General features: G+C 30.7%; 1 protein-coding gene and 1 further gene across 1 annotated transcript in view; both read left to right on the forward strand.

The window, feature by feature from the left end:
* Positions 1–3,153: 3,153 nt before the first annotated feature.
* The window catches only part of LOC117181209 (superoxide dismutase [Mn], mitochondrial), a 47,023-nt gene continuing 30,554 nt past the window's right edge, over positions 3,154–19,622 (forward strand). The window contains exon 1 of the mRNA XM_033373773.1: positions 3,154–3,257. Coding sequence (XP_033229664.1) covers positions 3,154–3,257 — 104 coding nt within the window. The remainder of the gene's footprint in view (positions 3,258–19,622) is intronic.
* On the forward strand, positions 8,223–8,348 carry LOC117182412.

The following is a 19,622-nucleotide window of genomic DNA, read 5'->3' on the forward strand; positions in this document are numbered from 1 at the left end:
TAGTTATTAATGTTAGTTTGGATACCATTTCTGCCTTTAAAAAAGTGATTACTTAGTCAAGTTAAAATCTTGGGCGCTTAGCGTTTGATCGTTTTGAGAAGCACGCTATATCAGTCAACGGTGTCGACGAAAATATGACAGACCACGATCTGAGTCGTGATTTCTATGTTGACATCGCTTTTGTAACTAAATCTACTGAAATTCGTTCTATTCACTGATCATGAGCGCTTAACGTTCGGCACTCTTGAGAACAGTACAATGTAATTATCGGAATGTACGCACTAGTTATTAATGTTAGTTTGGATACCATTTCTGCCTTTAAAAAAGTGATGAATTAGTCAAGTTAAAATCTTGGGTGCTTAGCGTTTGATCGTTTTGAGAAACACGCTATATCAGTCAACGGTGTAGGCGAAAATATGACAGACCATGATCTGAATCGTGCTTTCTATGTTGACATCGCTTTTGTAACAAAATCTGTTGTAATTCGTTTTATTCACTGATCTTGAGCACTTAGCGCCGCATAGCGCTAAAACTGTCCATTTTTTGGATTTTTTTACGGATATTTCATCCGGCACTTATAACCTTAAAAATTACAAAGTTTCAGCTAAATCCACCGAAAGCCATTTTCCCATACATTTAGTGCGGGGTTCTTTTTGTACGGTATATAACAGTTTTTTTTTATTCAGATGTCGTCTTATTTACGGCAAGAATATAACTTCCGATTGGTCACTGAGCCGATTTACAACACTAGCCTTTCAGTTACTTGTGACAATTGGTATACTTCGATATCTCTCCGGCAACGAATGCTCCCTGATCCATTCAACGTAAGGGTAACAAACTCTGAATAATGCTCAGCCTGTCACCGTCCCATTTGCAATGAGCACAGTTATGTACTTTGCGACGATTGTACCGACAGTTGAAAGATAAATTGGTTTCATAATAAATGTGATTACGTTTATTATGTCATTTTTAACATATTCAATCGATTTTATAACCATACACTTTTAAATTTTGGTTTGAAACAATAAATATTACTTATTATTTTGGTACTACTAAAATACTCATTTTTTTGCGAAATTCCTCCATTCATTTATAAGAATAAATTCCTTTTTTCAGGGATCACCAAGGAAACATTTTTTTCTTGTAGAACTATATCTTGAGCGAACTAAGCTGAATTTTCAGCCATTTTTGAAAAAAAATATAAAAGTTATGTTTTTTTTTTTGTAAAACTTGTCATTTTTCCGATTTTTTCGGACAATTCAATTTTTTACTACAGTTAATTTTACTTTTTGGCCATATCGTCTATATAATTTCAAAAAGCATACTCTAAAGAACCTATAAAAAAATTAACAACTTAAAATAATCAACAACTTATTTTTTATAACAATTTTTGTCGCTGGGGTACAAAGCACCCCAATATGTCAAGTATGTCACACAGCCGAACTGTGTCAAGTAAGGATTAATGAAATGTTTATAGTCGCATCAACAGCCAGAGTCATTAGCGACTGTACTTTAGGATTAATTATAAACTGTAGCATATCTGTAGGGTAGTATGCCAAGGAACAGAAGCGAAACTTTCTAAAAACACATCCAGCCCTCGCTTCCTACGTTGGGAATCGAACCCGCGCCATCGTGGCTGCCAAGGCTGCAGTATTGGAATATGAAACAAGCATGATACCGTCTGAGCCACGATGACTCCCTCAAAAAAAAGATACTAATAAATCTATTGGGTTCATAACAGGAAGAGTAGGTATAATTGTAAAAGTTTTAATTTGAAAAAAAAAAACCTGAGGTGCAGTCAAATCTAAATAAATTGAACTACACAAATTTTCCAACTTAACCACAACCTATCTTTACCCTGTTGCATGCAACAATAGACCAAATGCATGCGACTACACCCTATTTTGTTAATATATTTGTAAAAACTAATTTGTTCTATAAAAGTTAATGTGGAAATTATTTTTTATGTTTTAAGAACTATCTACTACTATAGGAAAATAATAATAAGTATTATTTATTTAGTAGATATTACAAAAACTAATTTGTGTACCATATATTTTGTGGATTTGGTGCCATTATTTTCCTACCAGCACTAGACGAATTGAAGCTAGCTCGTGCTGAAATGAAACTGCCTACTATTGCAACTGACTCTACACTCTTCTATGATTACTCTTGTAATTATCACGACTTGTAACAAGGGTAATATCATTTAATAAGGATAAAATAATTGGAGTTTAATTACAAATTAATTTCTTTTTCCTTTCTACCATGAAAACGAAATGTTTGATAATTACTTAATGAAGCCCAAAATATTTATGTGCAATTTATTCGTACTGAACTAGCCAACTACTTTGATCTAAAAAAATCAGAAGAATTCTAAACGACTTTTAAAACGGTGACGTGATACCCTAGTTTTATTTCTTAATATAGTCAAAGACATTTTGATTAAAAACTGAGGATTTTTTAAAAAATGAAAGCTGGATGATAATCAAATTTGAGAAATTCTGCTTTTAACAATTGCAAGTAATTTAAAAACTGTCTACAAATACGGAATTTTTCGTATGTTGCTACAGAGCTAACGTTACAAAAAATTCCGTAATACTAGTCAGTCCTAATTTAGAACGCTATTTATCGATACATATTAGGAATATGTAAAAATCATCTGTCCTTTCACTCGAAGAATTGAATTTTCAAATTATTTAAATTACAACTGAATAAGGACCATCTGGTGTTTCCAAAAATATATTTATACAAAATAACAACTGTGATTTAAAAAAATCTAAGAACATAATTAGAACATAGAAATTGTATTGAATTTGGCATAAAATTTCAACAAAAATTTTAAACTGCAGTGGGCCAACATCGTGTGCCGTATCGTGCGAAGCAATTATAGTATGTATTTGCATTTATTTTCACTGGAAACTAAAGTATACTTTTGATCAATAATCTCAATAATAATCAATAACTTAGTTCAGCAAAATTCAAGATTTCTATTTCTATTATTCGTTTCTGAGAATTATAATAATAATTGAGACGAAAAATTCAGACAATCTTGATTTATTAGCCGAAAATATTCTGCAAGGTTATTTAACAAACATTGGTTGGCTCTAATATGAGCGAGGGATTCCTGGTCTCCTGCCCATAAAACCCATGATGCCACACCAGTATTTAATCTCCAAGAAGTACACCGATTCTGGGCATCTTCACCGAGTTCAGATCAAGGGAAATACTCTGAAATCCGAATTTAAGAAACCTAGGTTTACGGCGTTTCTGAAATTAAAGAACGGTATGCAATAACCACCTTAGCGCTAGAACACGCGGAGAAGTAATGTCAGTCTAGCAAATTTTGGAAATTGTTACAATTTATGTTTTCATAGTCAATACTTGTAAAGAATTTTATCGCGCATCTTGTTTGCATGGCAATTAAATTCGAAAGTTGTTTCGTTTTTTACTTATATAAGGAAAACGGAATTTTTCAACGAAAAAAAATACCTTTGCGCGTTCAACTCGCCAAATATTTTTCTGGAATCGATAGTTTTTTTTTTTAATTTGACGTAAAATTCTTCAACATATTCTTAGACTGTTTTAATTTTTTTGAAGTTTAAAAAACATTTCAGGGCCTTACAGTGAATTTAAAATAATATTTTATTCGAAATCTTGAATGCATATATACAAAGAAAAAAGTTACGTAATCGCAAAGAGGGCAGCGCACGAGTACTCCGTGCGTATGTTACCTAATATTATCTATTCCTACTGGAAATATTTTATAGGATCCTGAATGTTTACGTTCAGAGTCCTTGGATTTGTGGCGAGGGCCGCTGTCAACCGCATACCAGAATCGATACATAAATGCAGGTTCCAATGTATACCTTTTAGGTACCAGACGTGCCCAATCTCACAGTGAATGACGCGGTCATCTTTGCATAGAAAAGTGAGCTTCAGCCACTCTGCCGTCTGGTAGCCTCCTTTACCAGGCCATGGTCCTAGGACCTAGACAACCAGGTTAAGATGCTTCCTCAGTCTTGAAAATTAGCTCATGCATTTACAGATGCCTGGGAAGTAGCAAACGGCCACCATGAGTGTACTCATGGTGAAAGAAATTCGGGGCCGGTCGTTTCCGAAAGAAACTAGAGTATTATTTTTTCGACGATACTTTAAACATCGTAAATACCCAGGATCGAGCACAGGATTTGATTGAGTGCCTGTCATGCCTCGCTCAACCTTGCTATTGTTAAAGATGAAAGCCGATTGAGAGAAATTAAAAATGATTAAAATATTAAGGAACTTAATTTAAATATTCTGCATTACATGCATTAGATAACGATTAAACGATTAAAAAAGAAAGAATAAAATCGGTTAATCCGTTCAATTTCTGTTGAGAGTTTTCATGACTTATACTCTCTTCTTAGATTCTACGAAAAAAAATATGGAAGAAAGATGCTGCGTATTCTTGAATCGGAAAAATGTGCAATTGCAAGTTATATACAAAAAAATTAAAGTATTCCATTTTTTCCATTTTTTCCATAGCAGGACTATCAGTAATAATCACTCTACCAGCAAACGTTTTTCGAGCTGTCAAGTGAAATGAGTGTGAAAAGGTGTAAACTATAATAATTAATACTTTTTGTTAAAGCATACATATACGTCAAGTGGGTTTAATGAGATTGTGGTAATCAAAGAAATTCTTTATGAAAGTGTTAAGTATAGATTCCAATTGCAAGATTTCATGTTCATATCATTTCATTGAATTCAATACTTACCACTTTCATAAATGGACTCCATTTATAATCGTAATCTTATGATGTTCACTAAACTAAAAGTATGAATTATATGGTAAACCGACCATTACTAGGACAACGTAACGTTTTGCATTTGGTAAAAAATTATAAAAATTATTCTTCAAAATCTGTGAATGAACCGCTGCAAAATTCGCCATTTTTTTTTTTTTTGTACTTCAATACTTTCCGCATAAATTTTATAGCCTTGTAGTAATGAAATTTTCTACACTAATAGGAAAAGTAATGTTTTTGCACATTTTTAATACGTTTAGGAATAAAAATCATAACTCTTTTAGCGATTTTATTTAATAAGTTATGAATATTGAAGTGTCCCGCATTAGGACAAATTTTTGAAGAAGCTGTCTAAACCGGGACCAGCTGTCGCTGACTGTCTCAGTTTCGGACACTTAAACGTCAGTTGCACAATCTGCGGTTTCCCTTACTGGGACGGCCACTTTCGCAGTATTTTGAATTAAATGAGGCATTATTTTGTTATAGTGACATATTAAAAATATTATTTATGAGCTCCATGCTTGCCGTTAATGTTGTTTATTAATTCTAAAAAAGAAATTAAAAGTATTTTATTGCAACCTGCAATTCGAAACTCAAATTTTGCCAACTGCTTAGGTAAATAAATTAATATTTACTCCTGAATTTAATTCTTTAATACAAATTAGTAAGTATTCATTAAAATTTAAGATCCTAGACTAATATTAAATATTATTAATAGTAATAATATTAATATCACAAATTTACTTGAAAATTCAACAGATTGAAAAGTAACATTTAAAAACAAATTATGAAATTAAATGCAAAAGTATTCAAATTTGACCATTTCAAATTGAAAATAATATTGAATATTTAGAAGTAAAAGCATCTAAAATTGTAGAAATGTAAATTTTTATTAAATTAACAAACTTGCGATGTAACTTAATCATTTATTGCAGAAATTTTTGATAAGTCGAAATAAGGACATCTACATTCTCCGCAGTCAAAACGAAAACAAAAGTTTCAATTGTACTCCTTGAAAATGTAATTATTCTGCAAAAACGTTCGAAAGAAAAAGTACGGTTAAATGGAAAATATTAAAAAATTCAGAAATGAACAATGTTTAAAATGTCAATTGGACAGTTCGAAATTCCACAATTTCAATGTTAGTTGAAAAGTTCAAAGTTATAAATAGGGCTGGAATTGTCTGAACTCTAAATTAGAAAAATTTCGGATCTTGATTTACACGTATTAAAAGTTCATTTATACACGTATTGAATGTTGTTTTCCATGTAAATTTGTCATTTTTGTATTGAAAATATAACTATATATAATATAACTATTCTACACTGTTAAAAATATCGGTTGTAAACTTCCACAACATGTATTGGATCTTTATTTCCAAAACGTAAACTAACGCTACAATACATAATGTTGTAGTTTCCAAATGCCGGCATTGCCATTGTACCTCACATGCATCGGAATTTTATAATAGATGTCCAGTAGCCCTTAATTTGACACCTGTTAAAGCAACAAATTAAAAAAAAAATTTGTAGAAGAATTATTCCTGGCAAACAAAATGTTTTGATGGAGCTGAAACTTTTGTTAATGTATACTATACAGCGCGCGTTTCTACAGAATTCAAGGAATTTATGGAATTTAAGGAATTCGTCAATTTTATAAAATTCACGGAATAAAAGGAATACACGGAATTCATTTAAAGCCCGGAATTCAAGGATTTTATGGAATTAACAGAATTTATGAAATTCACGGAACGCCCGAGATACAAGAAATAAATGAATTTTAAAGAATTCATGGAATTTACGAAATTCACCAAATTCGAGAAAATCAGAGAATTCACGGAACTCACGGAATTCAAGAAAATCGAGAAATTTATGGAATTTACAGAATTCACAGAAATCAAGGAATTCGCGAAATTCAACGAATTGATTACGAATTGATTAATATTCATGGATTTAACGGAATTCATGGAATACACGGAATTCATGGAAATTACGGAATTCATAGAATTTACGAAATTCAAGCAATTCGTGGAATTAAATGAATGAATGAAGTTCAATCAATTTTCTTGAATTTCGTGAACTCTGAGAATTCCATGAATTCCATGAATCCCCTGAATTCTGTAAATTCCTTGAATTTCTTAAATTTCATGAATTCCGGCAATAACTTGTATTATATGAATTCCGAAATTCCCTAAATTCCCGAATTCATTTGATTTAAAATTTCACATGTTTCACTTCAATTGAAATTATTCCACGTTTTGTGGAAGCTGGATATAATTTTTAGAGAAATTAAATCTTCGTGGTTGAAAATGCATCTATTTGGTTGAAAACTTATGTTTCTAACTGTAAACTGAATTATTATACCTATTGATTGACAATTTATCTTTTTTAATTGAAAATTGATGTCTTTTGTTGTAAATGAATCTTTTTGGTAATTAATTTATCTTTTCGGTTAAAAATTAAAATATTTGGCTTAATGAATAATGTGATTAATTTTTATTTAAAAAATGAATATTCTTGGTTAAAAAATTCTTTTTCGTTGAATATATTCATCTTTTTATTTGAAAAATCAACTATTTGTTTAAATGTTGAACTCTTGTTAAAATAAATTCGGTTTTATGAATGTTCGTCTTTTTGGCTTAAAAATATATAAAACTAGTAGGGAATAAAAACGTTTGGTAGCAGGTAAACTTTATTGTTGAAAATTCATGCGTTTGTTAAATAATTAAACTACATACTTTAGTAGAAAATTTAACGATTTTGTTGAAAAAGTACATATTTTGGTACACGTTCGTATTTTTTTTGTTATGAAAATTAATCTTCTTTACAACAAAATTTAACTGTTCCATTTTCGGTTGAAAATTTATATTTTTTTTAGTATAGAAACTTGCACTATTTGTTTGAAAATTCGTGTTTTTTGTGATAAACAAACCGTCTTTAAGCTTCAACCCTTCAGTTGATACTAATTAATCTCTTTGGTAAAAAATGTAAGTATCTTATTTGACACAAAATAGTGCATCAATCCTGAGCAACAGCACATTCATTGTGAAACAAGCAGCTATATTTGAAACAAAGATTCAAGAAAAAAAGAGAGAAAAATTATGGATTTCGAGTTTTCGGTTGAAAATTATGGTGGGTTTCGAACCACGAAAGTCCCGAAAGAAGTACATAGAAAACTTTCCATTTGGTAACGGCGCAGGGATAGATCCCCATGCCTCCTGCTCGGAAGCTTGACGTGCTATCACCTGAGCCACCGAGGCTTTGTTACCAAGTATTCCTAATGTATATGGCCTAATTTAGAAAATACAACATAAAGTTTATTTTAAAAACATTCAAAAAATTATGATATGGTGCAAATTAAAAAGGTCTTGTGTCAGTGAGTAAAATTTCATAATAATTCATTATTCATGATCATATCACTGCAGTTATATATTTGTTTACCTTATTTAATTTACAAAAAACGTAAAAATCTTTCGCCTTGTACTAAATATTGCCGGGGTAAATTTCCGAAAAGAGCTTATCTCGGAATAATTTTAAACTTCTGTGACCAATCACAGAAGTGCCTTCCCACTCCTCAGAATACGTTGAAAAGGGGTAAGAGTTCAACCAAAATTATTTCAGTGACAACTCATGGTGGAGGAGAAGCAACCCTGTGACTGGTCACTGAAATAATGTTGGTCAAACACCTACTCCTTTCCAACGTCTCGTAGTGGCGGGAAGGCTACTCTGTGACGGTTCATAGAAATAATGTTGATCAAACCACTACCCTTTCTATCATCTTGTGAGGGAAGGTGCCCCTGTGACTGGTCACGGAAATAATGTTGATCACATCCTTAATCCTGTGGCTGGTCACAGAAGTTTAAAATTAATCGGAGATAAGAGCTTTTCGGAAGTTTATCCAGGAAATATTTAGTATAAGGCGAAAGATTCTTTTCCTTTTTTTGCGAATGAAATAAAATTAAAAAATGTATAACTGCACTAATCGGTCACAGGACTAAATACTTACGTTTTCTGGAAGGGCTATATACTTATGTCTATTCAAAAAATGGATTAATGAATAGAACATAAAATTTGTATTTTCATAAGTCTACAACTTTTGTTTTAATTTTTTTTCAATTTTCAATAGTTCTCGAGATAAAATAAATGAGTATAGGGATTATAAAAAACCGGAGGTAAGCGCTATTTGACATTTTATCCGCTATTTTTTCATAGTATAAATATTGTTCTTAATTGTTATACCAATTTTCCAATGTTAAAATTTCCAAATATTTTTGTTATCATATTTATTAAAATTTTAAGCAATAAATATTCAAATCAATTCAAACTTGTATTGCAAGTTAAGTTTCGTTCCCATCCGTTGTCATTCTTATGTCTTCATATAATATACTTCAACACACTTTTCAATATCGCCATAAGTAAGGACTAACCGCAAACATGACCTTTAAATATTCCAGGATAAAGTTAAGATTAAATCAGGTTTAAAATAGCCTTTTTATATGACAGCTCAATATTTGCCTCTGAAAGCTAGGGGAGTATTAATTAAGGAGCAGCGAGGGTAGCTGGTAAATTTCAGCGCGAATGGGGATGAGGAGCTTTTCGCTAGTAAAGGTTAAATCTTATTTGATGACAACAAACCCTAATCCGATTAAGGCTGGCAGTACACAAGCTCTTTCTCGCTCAAACAGCTCCTCGAGTAATTGAAGAAAAGTGAATATAACGGGTAAAAGGTGCAGTCTTTAAAGATAAAACTTCTCTCGAGAGAGTACAAAGAGGGAAAGACGTTTCCAAGATATATTTCGAAATTTCCTGAGATCCTTTGTTGTCTCTGATAAAGCGTAGTCAATAAAGACTTGAGTTCTTCTATTAGTATAAGAGATATTTCAATTGCATTGCATTAATAATAATGGTAGAAAATTTCCAAGTGATAGTAACAAAAAAATTAATTTTGTATTCTATGAACATTGCTAGATTTCATAAAAAACAGATTTTTGAATCTCATCTTACAAATATATTAATATTTGGAAAGATTTGTTAAGTGAAACTCATTCAAGCTTTTTAAGATCTATGAATTTTATTAAATAATTTATTTCTCGGGACTAATATTTTTTATTAAAGAATATTAAGACTCAAATTTCAAAGCACAGAATATCATAAAATTAATTAATAATTAATAAAAAATAATTAATAATAAAATAGTCTGAATATTTTTTTGAATTGCTGTTAACGTAACTTAGAAAAGAAGTTTCATTACAAATAAAGAGGTTCGCTTTCAGGAGTTTTATAGTTTAGAAAAAATAATGATAAATAGTAAAAAATATTAGTAATGAGAATTGATTTTTGTTTAAATTGACAAAAATAATTAATCGAAACCATTTCTATTATTAAATTACATAATATTGTAATGCATGACAACATTTCATAATTTACTTCCTGGAAGGAAGTCGTCTTGGCACGAGAAGAACTAAAACGTTTGCACAGTAGAATAAATCTCTTGTAGTCAGACGCAGGCAAAGAGGAAGAAAAACAGACCAATTGTACTCTACTTCAATGCATCTGACAGAAGTTCATTGAGTAGAATCCTTACAGTTCAAAGTACAATAACTTAAAACATTTAAATATAAATTAAAAATAATCAATAATTCATGGATTATATAGAAAAGTTCTTCACTTTATATCAATTAATTTCTGTTTGAAGGTAAATAATATATTTAATTTTATAAAGCTTTATAAATGTATTCAATTTTTAAAATTTGCATAATTGTATTTCTTTTCGCATTTGAAAATTTAAAAACGTTCAATTTTTCCTTTTAATTTTTTGTTAGTCTTTGTCTGATTAATTTAATGAATAAATAATTTTTTTAAATACTACAACAAACACCCTTCATTATTTTAAATTGTTCTGAATAGAATAGTATAAAACATGTTACAAAATTTCCTTGCACAGACAAACTAAGTACAGATAATACAATTAAAAAAGAAAAAAATTTCGCTGGCAATATTGACCATAAATTGTTAAATCTCACACAACATGTTCGGATTTTCATTCTCGGCACTCAAGATACTTTTGTAATTGTTTAATTAAATATGTAGACTTTAATGCAACTTTAGAAAAAATGTCTCTTTTAGATCGCAATTTGTGTATTGACATTCAATATACTTCAACTTTTCTACGCAATTAGGTATAGGTAAAGATTAGGTTTTTCAAATCTCATTGGCTTTGACGTACACATTCTAGGGAAATATTGGGAACCTTTGGAAAAATCTGCTTGCTATCAAGATTCCAAATAAGAATAATTATAAAAATGAAGTTCAGTTTTCTTCGGGGGGGGGGGGGGGCTCAAATTGAAACTTTTGGCATATAAAATTGAGAAAAAATGATGCTGTTAAATTTTTATATTTTTGATATCGGTGGCCAAAACATTGTTTTAAATTTTTTGAATAGAATAATAAATTTGGCATCTTGGCGTTGACCCCTAAGCTGGAAGCTTTTCTTTTAAGTCATATTTTCAACGGTGAGGGCTCAATTAAAACTATTGTCTCGTAGAATTGTTAAGATAAAACAAATGATATATTATAATTTTTTTATATTATTGTTTAACAAAGTAGAAAATATGAAAAATTACAATTTTTTGAAATTCAAGCCTATGCCTACGAAAGCTTTTTTGGATCTCCTTGCCGACCTTATCTCGTGAAGATCCGTTAAAAAACGGAGGTGTTAAATTTCGGACAAATCTAATATTTCTCTATTATAAATGGAAATTGAAACAAAGTAAACATCAACAATAATCTCCCAAAAATGTTCAATCCTTTCTCAAAAAATAAATATTAATATTAAATTAATTAAATTAAAATTAATATTATTAATATTAATAATATAATTAAAATTAATATTAAATTAATATTAAAAAATTAAATTAAATTTTTTAAAGTAACAGAAGAATTTTTTTTAATCCGCTTACAGATTTCACACATAAATACAAAGCTTTTATTAATTTCATCAAAGCCGACTTAAATGGTTTTAAAACCAAACTTTGGTTGTCTATTTTTCTTTTAAGTTCACTTTTTCTTTTAGGTGCACCAACGTACCCTCACTACTATCTCATTGATGAAAGGAAGTAAAAAGGCAGAAAGCGTTTCTAACACAAAGTCACGGTCAACGGCTGTTCTACTTTTATACAGTATTCCATTCAAAAAGGCCTCTAACTTTCCACAAAGCTCGTTTTACTCAATTGAACCTATGAGTAATAAGCAGAGTTTCAATTGAGAGCTTAGTAATCTGAAGACTTAAATATTTTTTCCTATATTTTTAAATTCAATGATGAAATTAATTTTTGATCGCATTACGAACGGAAATATACCAAACTAAATATTATTAATAATTTTAATTGAGAACAAAACAATAAAGCAGTTTGCATGTACCAAACAATGTATATTTATATCAAAATTTTGCTCTCCAAAAAACTAATGATAAAATTGGTTGCATTTAATTTTTTAGAGGAATAAAATTTTTTCGCACAACTTCACGTCTTTCAAAATCCATTTGTAGCCATAAAAAAAACAAAACAAAACAAAATTTAAACGATATTCGGGTAAAGTTCATGCTGTGAAGTTAATTTTTGTCTCAGGTAATTTTTACGTCGGAAGCAAGATAAAGTATATCCTCCTTTTTTTCTGTGCTAAAAAAAGTCGCTATCTCAGGTTCTCATAGATTTATGTAGGATCAGTAATTCAGTCTAGTTCTATGTTGTTCCTAAGAGGCTGCAATCATAGAATCATCTACGAAAGTTACTGTGCACAAGCTAGAAAAATTTGTATGGATGCACAGTTAAAATTGTGCGGAAATAAAAAAAAACATTTCAGATGCAAAAGTAACGGAAAATTACAAATGTCTGTTACTGAATTAGGGATTATGATCAAATTGACCAATTTTACGAAAACTTAGGAAGATTTGGAGCAAATTACAAAAATACTTCGTGAAATGACGAAAATACTTGGTATGACTCGGATCCCTTCGGTACCATTCGGAAGGACGCCGCCGTTTTCGCCAAGTCGCAGTACAAGCAAAGAATAGGTCACGTATTTTTTGGAAGTTCTTTCTATATATTAATTCCTTTCGCAAGTAACTTTTGAATGCAAAATATCCAGTTCTCTCATCGTTAGTGACTCGCAAGACAGGAATTCGTAAGCACCTGGCAAAGTGAACATTAATAGTTTCTGCGACAAAATCCAAAATCAGAGACAAGAAAGTAGGAAATGAAATCGAGACCCTTCTTGACTAGACATACAACGCAGCTGATTTCAGTGACGGTAACATAAAAATTCCAAGAGCAATATATTTTTTCGGTTACTTAAAATTTTGATGCATAAACAGTGTATATGTATTAAAATTATAATTAACCCAGAAAAATGTGCTACTCTTGCAAATATACGTTACCGTTAATGAAAATTACGAAACATGTAACTGCAAAAAACGTCCACTAAAAGTTTCACAAAATTCCGCAAGAAGTTTTTAACAGTGTGTAATAAATTCAATCTTCATGGTGCTGTTAGGAATTTTAAGCAAACATAAACAAAATTTAATTTGTAACAAACCCATAACTTTAAAATTGTCTACAAAATTACGCTTGTTTTAGAAGGAGTTTTTTTAAAAAGAATGTTGCATTCTCTATGAAAGTAACCAGGCAGAAACTAGACAAATTTAAATCCATGCAATAAACCTAATTTTGATGGTGGTTTAGTAAATTTGAGGTAATCATAGAAAAATTAAAAATTTGCCCCAACGCAAAGCTTTGAAATTTTCTAGAAAAATTCCCTATCAATCCTAGGATCCTGGAAATGTTACATGCTCCTTGAAAGTAACTATGCAAAAGCTAAAAGGCATGGGAAATTTAATAAAAGGCACGAAGAAACTTTGATATATTCGTGAATTTTTATAATTAAAAACACTTTTTACCATTTATTTTTAGTAATTTAAAAAAAATTAATAGAAGGTAAACATTTATTAGTGTTTTTGTTTCCTTACAGAGGGAGCTTTGAAATTATACCAATTTCGAAGAAATTGGAATTTGTTTAATTAAATGTTCCTCAGTTCAAAAACATTCTGAGGTATAGTCCAGATGTATGCCAATAAATTAATGAAATTGGGGGGGGGCTTATTTTTTACAGCTAATATCTAAAAACTGACCAAAGGATTTCTGAAAATATTTATTACATTTCTTTTATCGATTTTTTCACAATGTTAGTCAAACCTTTCTCATTCACATAATTCAAATATGATGAAGTTGTATAAAAGATTTATTGACTTGAGATCAATCGATTGGCTTATAATATTAATACATTTGATTAAAAACTAAGGAAGTTATGAAAATTTATTATATTTGAAAAATCTAATTTTTATAGTAAAAATGTTTTCATTCACATAATTCAAAGTTGATGCAAGAAAAAAAACTCCTTTACTCGATGCGAATTAAGTGATTGACTAACTCTATTTTTAAAATTTTTGGCGGGTAGAGACTCCAGTCATAACACCACCTAATATTTGATTTTAAAAGATTTTTAATATTAACTTTAAATAAGGAAGTAAATATATTTGCCAATAAATCATATAGGGAGGAAGCAAAGTGCTCATAACATGGGCACCATATACTAAAAAGAAAGTGGAAATGACAAAGATCGCAAGAACAGCTAATTTACCAATATTTTAATTCAGTATCTAATATCGTATTTTTTCCTAAACCAAATTGCAAGAAAAGATTTTGTCTAATCAGAAGCATGTAGCGCCAAATAACTCTTCCTTACCAAGGAAATCTACAGCCTTCAGAATAACCGGAAGGCCAGGCTTGATTCCTGGAACCAGCATTTTTTGCTAATATGTTTTTTCAATCAAAACTTTTTTTATTTTAAGTGAATATTACATTAATTTAAATTTAGGCAATGTATTTGTTTTTATTCTTTTCATTTATACGAAAAATGGTTTTTTCCAACAATTAACACTTTTTCCTCAATAAAAGTTTTTTCCTGGAAAATTCTCATTTTTTTTCATTCAATTGAACATTTATATTTCCATTATTATTATTTTCATATGGGATAAAAATAAAAAGTATAAAGATAGTATAAAATAAAAGTATATAAAGTAGAATATAAATGAAAGACGTTTTCTATTACTGTTATAATATTTATTTTTAAATTAAAGTCCACACTCAATTATGATTAATGTTCTTTAACCAAAAATTCCATACGGAATCAGAATTTTTCCAGGGTGTCGGCGCACTGACTTATGTTTGCAATATTCGCTTCAGAAGTGATAAAGGTTGAAACACCGATTTTTTCATATTAAAAAAAATGTTTAAAATGTATATTTTGGCTTGATTTAAATAAACTTAATAGAAAGCTATAATGAAAAAAAAATGGAAAATGCCAGTAGCAGGAATCGAGCCCAGAGTTTCCGGTTACAAACTTGGAGTGCTACCACCTAATCTAACCGATAGTTGAAAGAATCTCGCATTGCGGTACACTGTAACTTGATTGTATAAATTAAAAAAATTCCGAAGGGTGTACACTCTCCTTGTGATATACGTGGTCCCGACGTTGAAGTATGAATATCCCTACACTTTCTCGAGGCTGCCGTTATTAGTAGCTTTAGTTTTATTCGTGCTTGCTCCGAAGTAGGTGGACAACATGTGGTCCTGCATAATATTAGTGAGTAATATCAAGTGAAGGCTCACACGCGGTCTGTCAGACCGTACGTCGACGGTAGCGTCACAATGTTATATTTCTGTTTCAATTGGTTTGAAGGTACATTTAAAACACAAGATGTACACACACACACACACACACAGCCTTGAGCTTGATGCGGGCACCCCAGAGTATACGGAACACCGTTTTCACAGAAAAATGTCAAGTCATGAGCAAAAAGTGACAACTTATTATGGACGTGCGGCCTCTTAGACCGCACAATGCATCTGATATGTATAATAATATATAATATAAAAATATATAGTAAAAGTTAATAAAATTTATTAATTTATTATTTATTCCAATGTCCCTTCATATATACTTGCATATATCTGAGAACAAAATCTTTTTACTTATTTAATTAGATGTAAATACATACAGCGGTCTGTGAGGCCTCAGGTCCATATTTTAACAAAAATGAAGTCACGTCCATACTAAGAGCTTAACGGCATGTAAATTACATCACGGATTTAAAGAAAACATATAGCTTTAAGCAACAAATTGCTGATAACTTAACTGTCAAACCACTTCAATCTATATGTGAAAAAATTTTTAAATTAACAACTTGAGAAATATGTATTCCAATCAATCAAAACCTACATGTGTGAATCGTTACTTCTACAAATACCACGAGGCATAATAAATTTAAGAAGAAGAGTTCCAGACGTTTCGGTAGACAATTTACATTGGTCCAAAGAATGAAATGCGTAAGTGTTTGTACCTTGTCGTAAGTAGAAAAAGGAAATCAATTGAGCCGTTCAAAAGCTCTATTCACACCTCGATTTCACAGCTCTCATTTGCTCCACCTCGAGCGTTATTGAGCGGATAACAATGCAGAAAGCGCTTGAAATAATGCCAATCAATTCTTTATGTCTGGCCGAGTCCTGGCTTTATTGGAGAAAAACGTCCCAATGCACATTACTCGGAAAACGAAGAAAAGCTATATGGAATATTTCTATGGAAACCTGAACTGCAGCTGATGCTGGCCATAAGGAAGAAAATTAAGGCTATCATGAATTAGGAGGAGTGATAAGATCATCCGGATTATCCAGGTTAAAAAAAACACCGAAAAAATTAATCCATTCGCGTGAAATAACAAGGAAAAACAAACTGGTCTTTGACCAGAGAAATTATTTAACAGAGAAGAAAACATCAAAATAAATTGTCAAATAGTCCTAGTTAGACCAAGAATTTTTTTAAATAAATCACGTCATTTATCTCATTATCATTTTAACAATTTGTAGGCAATATACAAAATTATTGAGAAAAAAAATTAATAATATATTATATTCTAAGCAATGACATTTCCCCCTCGAGTTCAAACCCTGCAAAAATAATAAACATCACAGAGTTGGGCCAACTATTTTTTATGCTTCAGAAATCCTAATTCATTTATTTATAACAGTTTTTATTTTATTTTAAATACAAGATTTCAAAACAATTTTCGAGTTTAATTTTAAAGCCTGTAATTTTAATCTCCCCTTCTTTTCATTTTCTGCGGTCATTTGCAAAATTCGTGGGTTGAGGTACTTTCTAAGAAGTTGTTATGCAAAATATGTGAGATCGTGAAGGAAAATTAAAGAAACTTGTGAATAAGACGTAAGACCTTAACGTTTTCTTCGCTTCGTCTCATTCGGTATTCACTAAACCGAGGCCGTCTTACGAAGATAATTTATTACAAGCACAAGACTCAGCACTTTCTGCCTGAAGATGTCCATACAATCCTTTTAGAACCCCAAAGTCAAATAATATGCAAACGCACTCAAGCAGTATTAAAAAATCATACAAAATATAGAAAAATGAAAGATTTCAAACGAACATTGAAAAAAATGTAAAGGTGACCGCTTTAAATAAGGAAAAAATTCGCGTTCATTTCCCGTTTTTTTCGAATTTAAAAAATATTTAACACGGTCATTAAAAATGGAAAATTTGAGCTCACTCAAAGCAGAACTCTCTTGAATTACAAACTTTTAAAATGATAACTTTTAAAATGTTTCATTCAGAAATTCTTTATTTAAACGCTGAATAATATACACAGTAGTAAATGTAATTAGTGTATCAAATGTAAGTTTTTAGTGATTTAAAATAAAATGCAGTTAAACTGCAACATTCTATAATTTTAACTTTTATCAATTAAACAGTCAAAATATTGTCTCAGGTTAAAACTAATCCTCTCTTTAAAATAACATCAATAAAAATGTTAAAAATAAAACATGTCCCCTTCCACTCTTATATACATTTTAAAAATGAACATATTTTCATCTTAAAATTCAGAATAAAAATAAAACATAAATTTCCTCCCTTCCCGCTTGATAAAAATCTCAAAAACAAAAAATGTGCCTTTTTCTAATTTAGAAAAAATTGAAAACCGGAATTTACTTCCTTCCAATTCAATACAAATGTTTTTAAAAAATTACTCTCTTCCAATTCAGAAAAAATTATATAATAAAAATTTTTTCGCTACAACTCCATACAAGTTTCAAAACGAAAAAAACCACCTCTTCAAATTCAGAATAAAAATAACCAAAATGTCATCCCAGCCAACTCAATAAAAATGATAAAAACAAAAAAGGGCCTATTATAATTTAAAGAAAAATGGAAACCATAATTTCATCCCTTATAACTCAATAAAAATGTTAAGACTAAAAATGATATTTGATATAAATTTGATATAAATGATAAAAATGTTAAAAAAGGCATGTGTAACTGTGATAAATGAGGACAATGGCGAAGATTAAATTTTCAATTAATATGTACACTGTAAAAAATTTTTAGATGTCCTAGCAAAAATGTAGCTGGATTTCGGTTTTCAAGAAAATATAGCTGTGTCACCTAAATTTCTAGCCGTTTTAGCTATATTCGGCATCTAGAAATTATCTAGCTAATTTATCTAGGTTGTTTCTAGATGAAAAAAAAGCTAAAACCGCTGTAAATTCAGACGACACAGCTATATTTTCTTGGAAGACGAAGTCCAGCTAAACGTTTGGTTGGGACGGCTAAACAATTTTTTTAGTGCATATGTAATGTGTCTAATAATTTATAAGTGCACTTATATAATTTTATTATATGCACTATTTAGGTATTAATGGGCCTCAGGAGTTGGAATATGTGAAAAATACTGTTTTTAATTTTTTATACTAGGATCCCCCAAATTTAAAAATTTGAAAAAATTCACAACAATAGCTCTTTGGGTGGCTATTCTGTGATAAAAAAAACTGAGACAGTACTTGAGTTTTATAACACCAACAAATTTGTTAAGGCCGAATCCATTTCCAACCAGACAGGGTCCTACACTTGAAATCTTTCGACTTTGTATAGTGTTTTTGCACATATTGATATGTGTATGGAAAATTAAAAGTTATAAACGTTTACCGAAGATGTTTACACATATATAAATCTGTCTTCGGCCGTACTTTAGAATGCACGTGATGTTATTTTCCACCCCCACCCCTCGTGAAAACGCGCCACTGCATGCACGCGAAGCAAGGGTAATGTGGCCGCTTCCAGCTCTGTGGCGTTCACGCATGCGCACTCCGCCGCTGGGCCGGCATGAAACTTTACGCCCGCCAAATGAAAATATAAGCCCGATATACATAGACTGCACCACACAACTAAGAATATGGAGAAAATTATATTTATCCTAAAAAAAATGTCATCGTTGGACCCCACATTTTTCCTTCTGCTATAAGTACGTTATTTCTTCATTGCGATTATAATTTAAAATTTTAATAAACACCAAACGTCCTTTATCTGCTTCACCATGCTTGTTTTCAAGGAGGGTATGACAAAAAGTATCGTGTGTATCAAGGGCGTAAAGACGGCTATTTTGCCTCGTGTGACTACCGCCCTCGCTTCGCTTGGGTGGAAAATTCACACTCGTCAAAATAGCCGTCTTTACGCCCAGGGTACAATTATATCCTTCTTACTTTGAAATTTGAATACATAAAAAATTACTATTCATTAATTTGTCCCATCAATGTATACCAAAAGTAGATACGTGACAGGATAAAAATCGTTGTAACCACTAACATATTTATAATAGCCATAAGGGGCCATTCACAAAACACGTGATACATTTTTCAGGAAATTCTGACCCCCC

This window comes from Belonocnema kinseyi, chromosome 10 (genome assembly GCF_010883055.1).
Source record: "Belonocnema kinseyi isolate 2016_QV_RU_SX_M_011 chromosome 10, B_treatae_v1, whole genome shotgun sequence".
In the NCBI taxonomy this organism is placed as follows: domain Eukaryota; kingdom Metazoa; phylum Arthropoda; class Insecta; order Hymenoptera; family Cynipidae; genus Belonocnema; species Belonocnema kinseyi.